The sequence below is a fragment of the Gorilla gorilla genome, chromosome 14 (genome assembly GCF_029281585.2).
Source record: "Gorilla gorilla gorilla isolate KB3781 chromosome 14, NHGRI_mGorGor1-v2.1_pri, whole genome shotgun sequence".
Lineage (NCBI taxonomy): Eukaryota > Metazoa > Chordata > Mammalia > Primates > Hominidae > Gorilla > Gorilla gorilla.
In genome coordinates this window covers 84,433,648-84,450,557 of record NC_073238.2, presented here as the reverse complement: position 1 = coordinate 84,450,557, position 16,910 = coordinate 84,433,648, and the positions used below count along the sequence as shown (strand labels likewise).

General features: G+C 33.7%; 1 protein-coding gene across 2 annotated transcripts in view; it reads left to right on the top strand.

Moving 5' to 3' along the window:
* Positions 1–16,910, top strand: part of KLHL1 (kelch like family member 1) — a 413,680-nt gene that overhangs the window by 359,830 nt on the left and 36,940 nt on the right. For both annotated transcript variants that reach the window (XM_019039881.3, XM_063697407.1), the window contains exon 8: positions 13,829–13,991. In XM_019039881.3, the coding sequence (XP_018895426.1) occupies positions 13,829–13,991 (163 nt within the window). The remainder of the gene's footprint in view (positions 1–13,828; positions 13,992–16,910) is intronic.

Here is a 16,910-nt window from a genome sequence, read left to right as displayed (position 1 = left end):
AAGAAGTATAGCTGCATTTCATGTATTTGGGACTTTACATTTTTAAAATCCCTGAATAACATCAATATGTGATAATATATTTTTGAGAATAATTACTACAACTCTCAGAGAGTTGGTTGTCCTGAAAATTATATTGAGTCTCATTAATTTTATTAATAATCCTATCATTTCTTAAAGGGTAGCTCCTACTGAAGTACATTCAGAATATTAATTTTTGGCTGGGTGCAATGACTCACACCTGTAATCCTAGCATTTTGGGAGGCTGAGGCAGGTGGATTGCTTGAGCCCAGGAGTTCGAGACCATCCTGGGCAACATAGGTACACCCCCATCTCTACTAAAAACAAAAATAAAATTAGCCAGGCATGGTGGAACACGCCTCTAGTCCCAGCTACCTGGGAGGCTGAAGTGGGAAGATCACCTGAGCCTGGGAGGTCAAGGATGTAGTGAACTGTGATTGCACCACTGTACTCCAGCCTGGGTGACAAAGCAAGACTCGTCTCAAAATTTTTTTTTTCAATTATTTCTATGCCATTATGGAAAATGAACATGGAATGTCAAGATGCTAATATTGGTATACACGGAATCCTGTGTATGTCAACAGAACCCTGCTATAATACAGTAGAGAATAATCTTCAAGTAGGACAATTGCCTAGACATTAACATTATACCAACTGAATTTTTAATGTTTTTGCCAATGATTGAATAGAATAGCTTAAACTCAATTTCTGTTGTGGAAAAAATTAACAAATATTCTCATTTGATTTATCTGTCATATTGAAAAATAAAATCTAGATCTGGCCCTACTAATACTATCTTTATGATTTGTCTCCCATCTGTATTATTTTATACCAGTGATTCCATTTATACTTTGTCATCTTCATTCATTCATTTAAACAGAAAAGTTCTGTTTTTGTTTGTAACAGCATCATCACTTGTGTCCTCACATATTCCCTGCAATGATCCTAAAGGCTGGAGCCAGGTTAAACGAATGAAAGTTCAGTTCTAATGATGTCATCCTCTTGTGAAAATTCCTGACTCGATTCCTGAGTCTCACATAAAATTTTTACTTCAATTGGTTATCAAAGCCTCTATGTCCTAGTACTAAACATATTTCTTTCAGCCTTTTTTACAGCCTTTTTATTTTAACAGCTATGAAGGTTTGGGTTCACTGAGCAGAAGAGTCCCTAAGATTTATTACAGTAAACACTCCTGAAAGACAGAGAGGAAGAGAGCAGGAGAAAGTGGGGGAGAAACTTTAGAACTAACTCCCATGAAGGCAAAATAGGAGGAAGGAGGATTGGGCAGGAAGAATCTCAGACTGCAACACACTTCCAAGAAAAGTTCAGCCAGGCATCCTAGAGGCAAAGTCTCCAGTTCAGGAAGACCCATGTCTTAAAAGAATGGGCCTGCATTAGTAATTCCACCATGCATAGTCACTCTCCAGAAATGGTTAGTAAGAAGCGTGGCTTTGGTGCAAAGGCAGCAGTGGATGCGGAGAGGCCGTATTCATTTATGAGTGAGCACATTTAAATGGTTTCTACAACAGCCAGTTATAAAGTACCTATTCGCTTATGGCCATATATAGCCTGAGTTTTTTTCTATGTTCCGCTCAAGTGATTCCTTTCACTTAAAATGGCTTGCATCTATGGTTGTCAAAATTCTACCCAACCTTTAAACCCCCAGGTCAGTGGCCTCATCTCCTGAGGTATCTCCCATTGGAGCTTGTAAGCCCTACAGCACTTACCAATGTCACCTCAACTGTGATTTTTGTTTTAAAAGAAAACAACTCTTAGCTACATGGAAAGCTGACATTTAGAGCTAGAATCCCAAAGTTGCAAACGATTGTTATTTGTTTTATTTTCATGTTATAACATTGCACTTTAAAACAATGTCTGTGTACCACATGAAATCATCCTTGAGATTTTCATGATACATATTAATATAATTAACAAAATACATTTTGCTAATTTACTTTTTAAAATATTTTTGACAGGACAATATTTGTGGAAGATTCTGGAACAATATTTTTAATTGCTTAGATAAATCAAACATAGATAGAGTCCTCAGAAATAGAGGCAATGGGGTGCATTAGCAATAGTTAAATCTTTAACTGATTCCTTCAATAGTCTCTTCTCGTATCTCTACAGTGATGCTATAGACTGAAGCTTGGTTAGAAGATGTAGGTTCTTGATACATTGCTATGATAATCTTCAACATATTGAATACTGATATAATGTTAAAGATGTGCCAAGCACTTTTCTAAGTGCTTTGTATATATCGCTTCATTAAATCCTTGTAACAACACTATGGGTTAGATATTATAGCTACTCCATTGTGCAGATAAGAAACTGAGGCACAAGAAGCTAAATAATGATTCCAAGGTCACATTGCCAGGTTGTTATTTTGAATAACAGGCTGTGTTGATGGATAGATGAGGGAGGAGTGTAAGCAAAGAAATTCATAAATACATCCTCTTAATTTGCAAATATTTCCTGAGTCCTTCATTTTTCCTTATATCAACTTGCATCACATCAGGACAAGCAAGACACTATCACCTCTCATGTACATTATTTGGCATGGCCACATCTATTCTCATTTTTCCACACCATAGCCAGTGTGACATTTTTTGAAAAATACAGGCAGATACATCATGTCTCTGTTTAAAACATATTAGTAACTTCACATTACTCTTAGGATAAAATAAATCATATTGGCATACAAGGCCCCACACTGTATGGTCTTTTAACCATTTAGCCTTATTGTACATCATTCTGCCTCTTCCTTGACTCTCCAGTTTTCTTGCCACATCGGCCTTCTTTCAGTTCCTCAGAAATACTCTAATTCTTCTTATCACAACACGAGTGTTTCTTCTGCCAAGAATTCCTCATCCCCACATAAATCTTAATCTTCCCCCAGATATTAGCTCAGTCATCACTTTTCACCTTGGGCAAGAACCATTTCTTTTATCACATGGACAGGTAGTAAGGTAGCACCTATTTGTGTCCTTCAGCAAGTCCTGTCTTTTCCCTTCATATCCACCTGTACGTTCTGTGAGGGTATGAACTTATAGAAGGCATATCATAAGTATTGGAAATATGGATTGATGAAGAATGAATCTATGAAATGCAAGTTGCATAACAATAAAATTGAAAGTTAGCAAACTGCTAAACTTACCTGACAGCCTTGATATCATACACCTACACATAACACATGCCCACATGCTCCCGACACAGATACACACACACACACACACACACACACACACACACACACACACACATACACACATGACATGAATGAAAGATATTAGAGGCTTGTAGAGTAGGCACATTATTGGTTGGGGACATTCTGCAATGATACTAGTACTATCGTCATGTTTCACTGTGGCAGTTATTGTCAATTGTGAATGTACATAAAAATCATCTCGGGGAACTTTTAAACATCTCTGTGTCTGGACCTCATCCTAGTTCAATTAAATTAGAATCACCATATTCCAGATGTATTTTTTCAAAGGTTCCCAGGTGATTTCAATGTGCAACCACGATGGATAATCACTATTGTCAGCCAAAGAAAGAATGAAATAAATTTTATATAAATGCTATAAATTATATTTTTTTCTATGGCTCAAGCAAAAAAATCTTAATGCTACATAATTTAGTAGAATTATGTGAAAACTGTCTATACAAAACACTACACTGTGTTAGGCCCATGATCAGCATTTTAAAATAGTATATGAGTCAATCTGTTAATATTTCCATAGTACTTACACAGATATAGAAATTTATATAGAGTGCTTGTATATATTGTATATTATATGCTTATATATTTTGGGGGTGATTTTTGTGAAAACTATGCATATATATACACACATGCATATATATAACACATACATGTATATTTAATATCTCACTGGAAAATTTTTATAATTTATATAAAATGTGTATAATTTTACTTATCCATTTCTTCTTTCCTTAATATGCAAGTTATTTTGTTTAATTCATTGCACAGAAAAAAAATAGTTCAATTCTGTGAACTATTACTTAATTATTTCTTGTTTCTGAAGTAAAACTGTTTGAGAGCATTGGAATTCAGTCACCCTAATCACTGATTTTACATATTTACTGGGTGATACTTTATACACGATGAGGATTTTTACAAATTATTTTAAGAGGAAGATTTTAAATAAGTTATACCTGGAAGGTCATATATATATTATGAAGCCACTGGTGACTTAGATATATTTTGTGACTAATATGATGAATAATAATTTAGTAATTTAACACAATGATTAAATCAAAATAAATTTAAATACATTATTATTAATTTAAAATAAATATATTCTACCTAGACAAAAGGAAATACATTTTACAGGCTAATGCTTTTCAAATTAAGATACAATTAATGGCTAACAGGCAAACAGTAAAGCAATACTAAAAATTAGCTTTTGTTATTATTTTGCATAATTAAAACCCTTTTTTATTGAAACAGTTTAGAGCTTAAAATATATTTAGCAATATTCTGAATGGATAATATTAACAAGTGTAAAGAAAAATAATAATTTCTTTTTCAGAATAAATTAATTTGGTTGCATTGATACAGAAATAACAATTAGTTTCAGAGAAATTATGGAGGCTCAACCTTTTGCTAAAATGTGACAGCATTATGGGGAATGTTCTGTATAGATAGATTATCTTCTTCAATTCCTTCTCCATATTCGAAGGCCAACATCTTCATTGGATGTAGTTATGTGTTCTATAACCCATATGGGAATATTTGATTTCAACATGTGCCATGTTACATGAAAATTAACGATAGTTTGTTTCTTTCAATAAACTATCTTAAAAACTTATATAGAAAAATTCTGGTAAATATTTTGCTGCAGAATTCTCAAGGGGAGTATATGCAAAAAGCTACAGTCCAAAAATTATAAATAATTATATGTACTGGAAAAAGTACATTTTGGCAACATAAAACATCTAAAAGACATTTTAAAAATTATCAGAAGTCATCGTGTAATTATTAAGCTTGAGTTGTATGAAAAATGACTTTAGATGTTTCTCTTTCTATTAGATAATTATTTTTAGAATGCAGTTTTAATATTGATACTGAACATAACACAGAAAAATATTTTTAAACTCATAACCTTGCTGCATCTATAAAGATATTTCGAGTAACCATTAGGAAGTAGTTGAATGTATCATTTTGATTTTCTAATTATTCTAGTCCAATTATTCACCCTACTTAATGAGCCCATTCTGCAAGGAAATCATCACAGCTGCAAGAAATATGAGAATCACATAATAAGGCAGCTAGAGTTTGATAATATTGTGGCAATCTACAAAAATATATTCCTTTATAATGTGGAAGCATAAAGTATGAATATTTTCCAGGAAAACATGGATACTTTCAAAACATAGATATTTAAAATAAACAACAATCCTGGGAACATGTTATTTGCTAAACAATTTAATTTAATTATAGTTAGAGATGTTTGAGAGAAGAATTTAAGTTTTGAGAGTAATGACATATTTTATACTTGCTCTGTCATTCTGCTTGCAATTCTTAATTTCTTAGATTTAGTGACCACCCCTAAGACAGACCATCCTGACCGTTTGATTTGTGTAACAACTAAAATTTATTAAAAGTTTATCATTTGCCGAGCACTGTTATATGCATTTTCTATTTAATCTTCACACAAATACTATGAGTTATATACTCTTTAAAGATGAGGATACTAGGACACAAAACATTTAAATATCGTTCTCTGATGTCATACTGGTGGTGATATGGTTTGGCTCTGTGTCCCCACCCAAATCTCATCTTGAATTATACTCCTATAATTCTCAGATGTTATGGGGGGGACCCAGGGGGAGATAATTTGAATCATGGGGGCGGTTTCCCCCATGTTGTTCTCATGGTAGTGAATAAGTCTCACGACATCTGTTGGTTTTATCAGGGGTTTCCTCTTTTGCATTTTCCTAATTTTCTCTTGCTGCCACCATGTAAGAAGTGCCTTTCACCTCCTGCCATGATTCTGAGGCCTCCTCAGCCATGTTCAACTGTAAGTCAAATTAAACCTCTTTTTCTTCCCAGTCTCAGGTATGTCTTTATCAGCAGCATGAAAACGGACTAATACAAGCGGTAACAGTGGATTGGGATTTGGGCCCAAGAAGACTCCTAAACCAGAACTCATTTGCATTTTGCTCTGTCGCCACCTCTGATAGTCTCACTGGCAATACTTTGGTTAATTAAAAGATAGTAATATATAAATCTTTCAATATTTGTATGTTTATTGTCTGTATTCTCCTCTAGAATATAGGCTCTATTGTATCTCCAGTAGAGAGATGGTAAGCTTTCTAGTATTTAGAGCAAAGGATAGATACCTGTGTTGAAAGATTAATGGATAATGTAAATGTTCCTTGGCTTATTATATTAAATATTTGCTAGTCCTTGTATTTAATTAGTATATTTTGCTGTATATAGTAATATATTTTTAATTATAAAATATTTCATATTTCTATGAAAGCTAGATTACAATATTTTCACTAAGAATAAATTTATCTTCATAATTGTGTTCCTAAGTTTCAATTCATCAGCAATATATAAGACTTCTCAATTCCTAATGTTCTTAGCAACATTTGATATTGTCATGCTTTAAAGTTTTTTGATGGCTAAAACTTTCTCCTAAAGATGTTTTATTTTAATATCCTGGTTGTTCTACTTACTAATTCTATTGAACATTTTTATATGCTTATAGGACCTTTATATATATTCTCTTTCATGAATTTCCTTTTTATATTGTCCCTGAGGCTTGAGTATGAAGACAACAATATCAATTACAATGGTTTGCAAAAACTGAGTGACTGCAATGAATCCGATTCTGTTCTAAGTGTTTTACATATTAATTCTTATCATCTTCATCATAATACCATGAGATAATTATTCTAGTTGTCCCCAGTTTAAAGTAAATAAATTACAATATAGAGAGAAATAGAAACTTGCCTATATAAATGGTAGCACTGGAGGAAACTCTTACTGACATATAAACAAAAACCAAAACAATGACAATCAATACAGTAAATTATATTACATTATCTAATGTTTACATTAAAAATAAAGTTAAAAGCTAACTCACAAATTTAACTTCTGGCCCTGATGGAGTATCTGCTATCTGAGTAAGCTTCCTAATATGTATAACTGTAAAAGCTAAATAAAACAAATCAAATTCTTAAAGTCATCAGAGAGAAACTAAGGAAGCCTGGACTTGAGAACAAGATGTGAAAGAGATGGAAAGAGTACAAAGATTAACTCAACATTTGTTTCAACTTTCTCCATGCATTTCTGGAGAAATTTATTTATTTCTTCTTTCTTCAGTCAAAAAATCAAAGTGAAATCTGGCAGCTAGGGCTGGCTACAGTCTCTGAATGACAGAGGCAGTAATTAGAGTTTAACCTTTTTATGGAGGCTTACACAAATGCATCAAGACCCTGGAAAGAAAGGAAGGAATTCCCTAGACAGAAAAGTTCTAGACGTCTATCAGTTTTTCATATGCTTCAGAATACCTTTTTTCCTTGATATTATTAGTAAATCTTGATTATGACTGTGGTCTCTCATTTGTGTGAGCCTTATGTGATAATCTTACTACCTGTTTGACAAACTCAATCATTTGCGTTCTCTCAACAATAAGGTGACACATGGGGAAAAGGAAAAAAAATGAAATGTTTTACCCATAGAACAATAACAACAACAAAAATATTGGAGAAAGAAAATGAGAAAAAAAATTGATGAAACAAGTAAGAAAATATTAAAATTGTATCAAATAAAATCAGTTATTACATTGAGTATAAATAGATTAAATAACCAAAGTCAAAGATTAGCACATTGGAACCGAAAGAACCTTAGTGTAGCTGATTAATTAGATAAATTAGAGTTTATATAATTCTTAGTGTAGCTAATTAAATTAATTAGACTTTAAAGCAATAAGCATTACTAAATAAAAGGAAATATTTAACAATCAATTCAGCAAGAAGAATTTTAAATGCCAAATATGTATCCATATAATGTCATTGAAGTAAGCCAAAATAGAGAACTAAAATGTATAGTAATTATATTGAAAGAAATACAACTGGTATTATTTTGGGATGACATAATGGTATACATAGAAAATACAAAAAAATGTGGATTATTATGACAATTATTTATAAATATTTCACAAGGCTACTGGATATAGTCAATACATAAGAACTATTTTCTTTTTATTTATTGATGAAACAAATAGAAAATTTAAAAATGCCAATTGCAATAGCATAGGGAAATCAAATGCAAAGTGATCATTTCAGTAATAGATATAAAAAAGTTCTAATAAAAATTTGAAACAAACATTACTCCAGAAGTTAAAATCTTAATAAAATGAAGCTATGTACTGTGTTCTGGATTAGAAGAGACAATGTTGTAAAGATATTAATTATCTAAAAAATTTTGTGTATTCAATACCATCTCAATTGTTATTTCATTGGGATATTGGGGGAAAATTCAGAAAATTGCAAAAAAATTAAAAATTCATATGAAATACCAAAGGGATATTAATTTTTATGTTTACAACTTTTTAAAATTTAGAACAAGTATTTTTCATGTTCTGTTCAAGAAATATTTGTCTTCCTCAATAGTCATTGTTATGCTTATCTATTTTAGTTATGCTTGTCCATTATATTCTGAAAAGTTTGTTTTAATTTTTATATTTAATCCTATGATCCATCTAGACTGACTTTTGTGTATTGGTCATGGTCCATTTCTATATTTGTGGATATCAATTCCACCAACATTATTGCTTTAAAAAAATATTTTTTCTGCTACTGCAGTAACATCTTTTTCCTAAATCAAATAAACTTAACTCCTTTTCATCAAAAGACAAGATTAAGAAAGTGAAAATGCAAGCCTCACAGTGGAAAAAGATCTGTAATGCAAATATTAACAAAGAATTAATAAGCATACTTTTAAAAATTAACAATTTATATCCATATTTAAAATTGATTACAAGAACTACTACAAATTGATAAAATGATATAATTAATAAGAGACATCCAATTAAAAATGAAGAGGTTTTTAACAGGCCTTCACAAAAAGGGAGATTCAAGTGGCCAAAAAACACATGAACAAATGCTTAGTTTTACCAGTCATCAACTTGGTGAAAACTAACAGAATGATGAGATACCATTACTCACTCATCAGAATGACTAAAATTAAAATGTTTCACAGTGACAAGTTGTGGAGAGACTATCAGACAATGGGGTTCCTCTCCTTTACTGGGGGAAATAAAAATTGGTTAAAAAAAAAAACCTGGAAAGCTTTTTTGATGCATTTACTCAATTTCAATGTAAGTATATTCTATGACCCAGAAATTTTACACCTGGGTAAAATGAATTCATATGTACATCAAGAAAGTGTACATTTCAGCTTTATTTTTAAAATATTAGAACTGGAAACCATGCAAATTTTCATCAACAATAGAATGGAGCTATAAAAGTGGCATAATCATACACTGTAATAATATTTGTAATTTAAAAATGTTACCATCTCACCTAATTTCTGACTAAAAATGTCACAGATAACAACTTTAAATAATTTTTTAAATTATATTACTTAATTTATAAGTTCAAATCAGGAAAAACTTATTCTTTGAAGAATTAACTGTAAAAAATATTGTTACCTTTTGGGGGGCGTGTACCTTTTGGGAAGTTGCATGAGAGGTTTTGGAGTGGAAGTGATAGTAGGTATACAGGGATATTCTTGTGATAAAATACCATCAAACTGAACACTTACATGTTTTACATTACATATACAATGTAATTTAATATGTATTTATATATTGTATATTAATGTAATATATATGTATTATACTTTGAGTGAAACATTTATATAAAGTCATGTAACCTCTCAGCAATTAAGAAGAACAAGGCACATATGGATGATGTTTACAGGATATATCACTAAGTAGTAACCAGAATGGATTAAACCATGTGCAGAACCTATTTTCAAATCCTACAGAAATATGCACTTGGTCAGAAATATGAAAGCCAATGATAAGCCCATCCTCCTGGAAACTTTCTCCACTGTTACTTTACAAATACCAAAAGCTTCTGATTTTCCTCTCACCTATCTGGCCATTTCTTCTCTATTTTCTTTGTTTTCTCTTCATGTAACCAGTACTAGAGCTACTTAAAGCTAGATTATGTTCTCTGTTACATTCTCTCTTCATAGTAGCTTCCTAACTGATTATATCTAGGACTATGACTTTAAAAGCCATATAATTGCTGATAACTCCAACATTTTTACATATACCTCTAACATTGTCTTGAACTGTAGGCATGTATATTTAACTGCCTATTTATTTGCCCCACTTAAATGTGTAATAGTCCCTTTAAACATGATATATCCAAAATAGAGTTCTCAAGCTTTCCCCAAAAATAATTTTCAAACTTTTCTACCCTTAAAATTTACCCAATTATTTAACCAATTTATTTATCCCTAATTTATTCTTTCTTCTGTTTTTTATTCCGTTTTTTTGTTTTGTTTTGTTTTTTGTTTTTTTTTTTTTTTTTTTTTTTTGAGACAAAATCTCACTCTGTTGCCCAGGCTGGAGTGTAGTGGCACAATCTTGGCTCACTGCAACCTCTGCCTCCCAGGTTGAAGCAATTCTCCTGCCTCAGCCTCCCAAGTAGCTGGGATTACAGGCACGCATCACCATGCCCAGCTAATTTTTGTATTTTTAGTAGAGATGAGATTTTTGCCTTGTTGGCCAGGCTGGTCTCGAACTCCTGGCCTCAAGTGATTTGCCCACCTCAGCCTCTCAAAGTGTCAGGATTACTGGGGTAAGCCACCACGTCCAGCCCTGATTTGTTCTTTCTATTCATATACCCCTATACATTCTATTAGTAAATTCCAACAGCAAGACTCCCAGAATATATGCGAGTATATTTCAAATATTTTCACTTTTATCTGTTTGAACTGAAACCTGTTAATTCAATCTACTACCTTGTACTTTTTTAATTTCTGAAATTTTCTTCTAATCATCTCCCTACTGCCACCTAACCGGACTCCAATCAATTTGCTACAAAACATCCAGAATAAATTTGTCATAGCAATCATATCCCTATTATGAAATATCTCAGTGCTTTTCCATTGCTCTTATAGCAAACTTCAAATTTATTAAGTTTATTAAATTATCCTAGTGATCTGGTCCTTTCAGATAGATATCATATTCTCTAGAAGAGCATAAATCAATCAAAATATTTTCTACCCAAACCAAGGCACACAACGCATTCTAAAGTCTACTCTGTATCTAATTGGTGCTCAGTAAAAAGTTGATTTCAGGATCTCTTTGAAAACTTCACTGATGTTTTCACTTTAATCTCCATCTAGTTAATTATTGTTGATACATGTGAATATCTACCTATACTTCTCTAAAAAGCCTATGAGATATATCATATCCTTTTGAAATAACCTCAACCTTCACATTTACTCATCCTTTCTAATCCCCATTTCCTATGTCAAGCTACCTAATGAAAGAACAAGATTTGAAGTTTATGCTTTTTAATTTTAACTATGCCTGCACTCAAAACACGATCCCTCCATATGAATAGAGTTGTGTAAAATAACATCCCTAAGTTGAATGTGTGTTGTAGAATATTTTTAATGCTATTCGGCTACATTTATTTTGTATTAAATTATAATTGTATAATTGTGTAATATGTGTGAAGCATGCTTACTTATTGGGAACAGTGTACTTATTCCATTTTAGTTGATTCATTGACTGATATAGGAGCTCACTGTGGGCAGAGACTTTGCCTAATTCATCACTGTGTCCTCGGTGCCAATAATAATTCCTGACACATAAAGGTCATTCAATGAATAATAGTTAAATGAATGAATGAATAAATGAGTTGTCATTTTATTTTCACATCAGTTTTGGGAGACAATTCTTCATGGGTCTCTCATATGTCTGCACATCTTTAAAGTCAAGTTACTGAGTGTCCTTTGTTCTGGAATATATTTAAAAGGAGGTTATTTTAACAGAAAGACTAAGAACAGAGAGATAGTTCTTGTCTCCAAAATAAAATGCAGTCATGCTTAAAAGCATAAAGATAACATCTCCTTCCCAAGCAATGGGTATGCATGTTTATTGTCCATTATAAATTATAGTTCTTTTCTATAATACAATCTACTGCATGTACAGGTTTCAATTAACCCTTCTCAAAGCAAAATTGTATGAGGCAATTGTAAACAGGCAAGAAATACTTTATTGAAGGCTTGCAATAAGGAAGAGAAGATAAAACTGTGACTGAACTCAACTCTTCTAAAACAAAGGTGGTAGAGTTTTTGGGAACTAGATTGGGTAGGTGGATCATAGGCAATCTGTGTTTGCTAATTGGCCTTACTCAAAAGAATGGTTAACTTTCTTCTGTCTTTATTTCAAAAACTAGTTTTATAGCTTGCAGCAAGGTACCAACTGAAATTAGGCTCCTATACTTTCAGGAGTCTGGGAGATAGAATACCTTAATGACTAAATTTCAAAGGAACTGCAGCTCCCGAGTCCTTGAGAAAGACAGTCCTGGGTTGTGAAACTGGCAAGAGGTTTTATCAAAGATTTACATCTCAAAGAAGCAGAGAAATAATTTATAGTTATAAGTTTTCTAAAGTAAATTCTCTAAGGAAAATGAAGTCAGGGCTCTAGACACAGGACGAAACTGTCTGAAGTTTGATCAAGAGAAGGGAAACAGTAAGGTCACTTTGATTACCTTCTTTGGATCACCCTATGGGAATTGGGGCGTGGGGAACCAGCAACAGAAACAAAAATTGATGATACTCTGACTATTGCTGTTGCTATGAGTAATAAACTGTATTTCTTCTTTGATCTAGGAGTCATGTCTTAACCAATATGCATAAATTTGTGGCAGTCTAATTTGTCAGCTTGGTAATAGGGTAAAACAGATGCTTCAGACTTCTTTATAATCAGGCTTCAAATTGTACCGTTTTAGGAAATATTCATCAGAATTTCTGTACAGCTAAAGAGCACATCAATCAATATTTACATTATATTTAAATATTTAGCAACTGTTGAGCATTTAAGAAAATTTATTTATGAAGATGTGAGTTTACTAGAAAAGCAATGAGTACTAGTTATATATCTTCCCATGGATGGCTCTCTATTAATTTTATTTAATTGCTTGTGTTTAGTAATTTTAGCTAATAATATGAAAGACGTCATATTTTCTAAGCTTTACGTAAGTTTATTTAACCTTTTTGGGAAGCCAAAGCACAGAAAATACTATTCTGAAATTCAGATTGGTAATATTACATTGCTTTAAGGTAACATTGTTGTAAGTAACAAAGTATTTTAAATAGCAGTGTAGAAATGCTCTTTAAAAGTAGAGGCCCAAGACGTCTTACCTTTGATTTTTAGTATCTGTTTCTTCATATGGTCATAAATATGGGAATTAGTATTATTTTATAAAGCATTTAGGTCACAATACTATTTTTGGCTCCCAATTTTGTTTTCACTTTAATGGAATGATTCAATTAATGGTAGGTAGTTTCTGCAAGATTGTAATAGTTTCTTTACAACTGAAGTCTATGCTGAATGAATTCATAGTTTTGTACTGTTGCTTTGATTTTTAAAATCTCACTGTGAAATATATCTATTCAATTTTTTAAATTTTTTCATTTTATTATGTTAGGGACACTTAACATGAGATCTACCCACTTAACAGATTTTTAAATGTACAATATGATATTAACTATAGGCACAACATTCATTATCTAATATTTTAGGTGTAACAGTACTTGAAGGCCCTATTTATGCTGTGGGAGGCCATGATGGCTGGAGCTATCTGAATACAGTGGAAAGGTGGGATCCACAGAGTCAACAATGGACATTTGTAGCCAGTATGTCAATTGCTCGGAGCACAGTTGGTGTAGCAGCATTGAATGGCAAGTAAGTAAATTTTTTTCTTATTTTTTTAATCTTAGAAAAAAGTTATTGAGTAAATATTATTTGAAAAATAAGTTTTAATAAGCTGGTAAAAATTGTTTTAAAACATTTTAAGCTGTTGATATTTTTAAATTGACAAATAAAGACTGGTGCTCTCTCTATAGACAATGGAACCCAAAATTTCTTCACATTAATTGATGATTAAAGAAGTATCAAATATATTTCACGGGAATATTTATATCATTTTTGAATAAATAGTTGAGTAGCCTTCAAAAAACTACTAAAAGTTTAGTGTTCAATATATCTTTCTTTACATAATTACACTAGCTTACTTTCCAAGCATCTTCATTCCTATCCCTCTACATCAAGAATTCTCAACCTCAACACTATTGATATTTGAGGCTAGATGAGTCTTTGTTGAAAGAAGTCTTCTGTCCTGTGCATTTCAGAGTGTTTAGAAGTGTCCTGGGTTGCTACCCATTAGATGCCCCTCATCCACCACCTCATTGTGACAAGCAAAAGTATCTCCAGACATTGTCTACTATCCCCTGGGAAGTGGCAAAATACAGCCCCTGTCTTCCCCATGAGAACCACAGATCTAAACAAAGCTAGTATCACCTCTTGCCTAGAAAACTGCAACAGCTTCCAGTCTGATCTTTTTAATTATTTTCTCTTCAGTCTTATTTATGAAGGCTTCCAGAGAAATCCTTTTACAAATGCAAACAATATGTCAATCCTCTTCAAGGACTTGTCTTTTATGATCTTTGTTGATTTAAAGTCTATTTTGTCAGAAACTAGGATTGCAACCCCTGCATTTTTCTGTTTTCCATTTGCTCAATAAATTTTCCTCCATCCTTTTATTTTGTGTCTGTGTATGTCTTTGCATGTGAGATAGGTCTCTTGAATACAGCACACCAATGAATCTTGACTCTATCCAGCTTGCCATTCTGTGTCTTTTAATTGGGGCATTTAGCCCATTTACATTCAAGGTTAATATTGTTATGTGTGAATTTGATCCTGACATCATAATGCTGTCTGGTTATTTTGCAGACTTGTCTATGTAGTAGCTCCATAGTGTCACTGGTCTGTATAGTTAAGTGTGTTTTTGTAGTGACTGGTAACATTTCGTCCTTTTCATATTTAGTGCTTCCTTCAGGAGCTCTTGCAAAGCAGGCTTGGTGGTGACAAATTCCCTCAGCATTTGCTTGTCTGAAAAATATTTTATTTCTCCTTCACTTATGAAGCTTAATTAGACCAGCTATGAAATTCTAGGTTGGAAATTATTGTCTTTAAGACTGTTGAACACTGGCCCCCAGTCTCTTCTGGTTTATAGGGTTTCTGCTGAGAGGTCTGCTGTTAGTCTGATGGGCTTCCCTTTATAGGTGACCTGGCCTTTCTCTCTGGCTGCCCTTTGCATTGTTTTCTTCATTTCGACCTTGGCGAATCTGATGATTATGTGTCTAGGGGTTGGTCTTCTTGTGGAATATCTTACTGGGGTTCTCTGGATTTCCTGAATTTGGATTTTGGCCTGTCTTGGTAAGTCGGAAAAGTTCTCCTGGATGATATCCTGAAGTGCGTTTTCCAACTTGGTTCTGTTCTCCCCATCTCTTTCAGGTACCCCTATCAGATGTAGGTTTGGTCTTTAAGCACAGTCTCATAGTTCTCAGAGGTTTTGTTGATTCCTTTTTATTATTTTTTCTCTAATCTTATCTTCCTGCCTTATTTCAACAAGATAGTCTTCAAGTTACGATATTCTTTCTTCTGCTTGGCTTATCCAGCTACTGATACTTGTGTTTGCATTGTAAAGTTCTGTTGTGACTGACTTTCAGCTCTATCAGGTAATTTATGTTCCTCTCTAAATTGGTTATTCTGGTTAACAGCTCCTGTAGTGTTTTATCATGGTTCTTAGTTTTTTTGCAATGACTTAGGACATAACCCTTTAGCTCAGTGAAGTTTGTTGTTACCCATCTTCTGAAGCCTGCTTCTGTCAATTCATCTGTTTCAGCCTCAGCCCAGTTCTGTGCACTTGCTGGAGACATGTTGCTATCATTTGGAGAAGCAGCAGCACTCTGGCTTTTTGAGTTTTCAGCATTTTTGTGTGTAGATTCTTTCTCATCTTCATGGGTTTATCTACCTTTAATTTTTGAAGCTGCTGACCGTTGGATGAGATTTTTACGGGGTCTTTTGCATTGATGTTGTCATTGTTGCTTTCTGTTTGTTTTTCTTTTAGCAGTCAGGCCCCTTTTCCATAGGAATGCTGCAGTTTGGTGGGAGTCCACTCCAGATGCCATTTGCCTGGGTCCCTCCTTCCCCTGGAGATACCATCATTGGAGGCGGCAGACTAGCAAAGATGGCAGCTTGCTCCTTCTTCATGGAGCTCTGTCCCAGAGGGGCACCAACCTCATGCCAGCCTGAACACTCCTGTACGAAGTGTCTGGAGACTTCTGTTTGGAGGTCTCACCCAGTCAGGAGGAGCAGGATCAAGGACCCACTTAAATAAGCAGTCTGACTGCAGCTTGGTGGGGCAGGTGTGCTGTGCTGGGGAAAATCCCCCTTGTCTGGGCTGCCCTTACTCTCCAGAGCCAGCAGCCAGAAAAGACTAAGACCACTGATGCATGGTACTACAGCTGCCCCTCCTCCTATGGGCTCCTCTCAGGGATATCAGAGTTCTCTTCATAAATCCCTGGCTGGGGGTGCTGAAATTCCCATGGGGAGGCCCCCTCTAGTGAGCAGGAGTGGATCAGGGTCCTGCTTAAAGAAGCAGTCTGGCCACGAACTGAGCCAGTCACTATGTTCCCCTGTGATAAATTGCTCCCAGTTCAGACCGCCCAGTCTTGCTGGCACCAGCAGCAGATGGAAACAGCTGACTGGAGCCACAGTGATGGCAGCAGCCCTTCCCTCTCTGGGAACCCATCTTCTTAG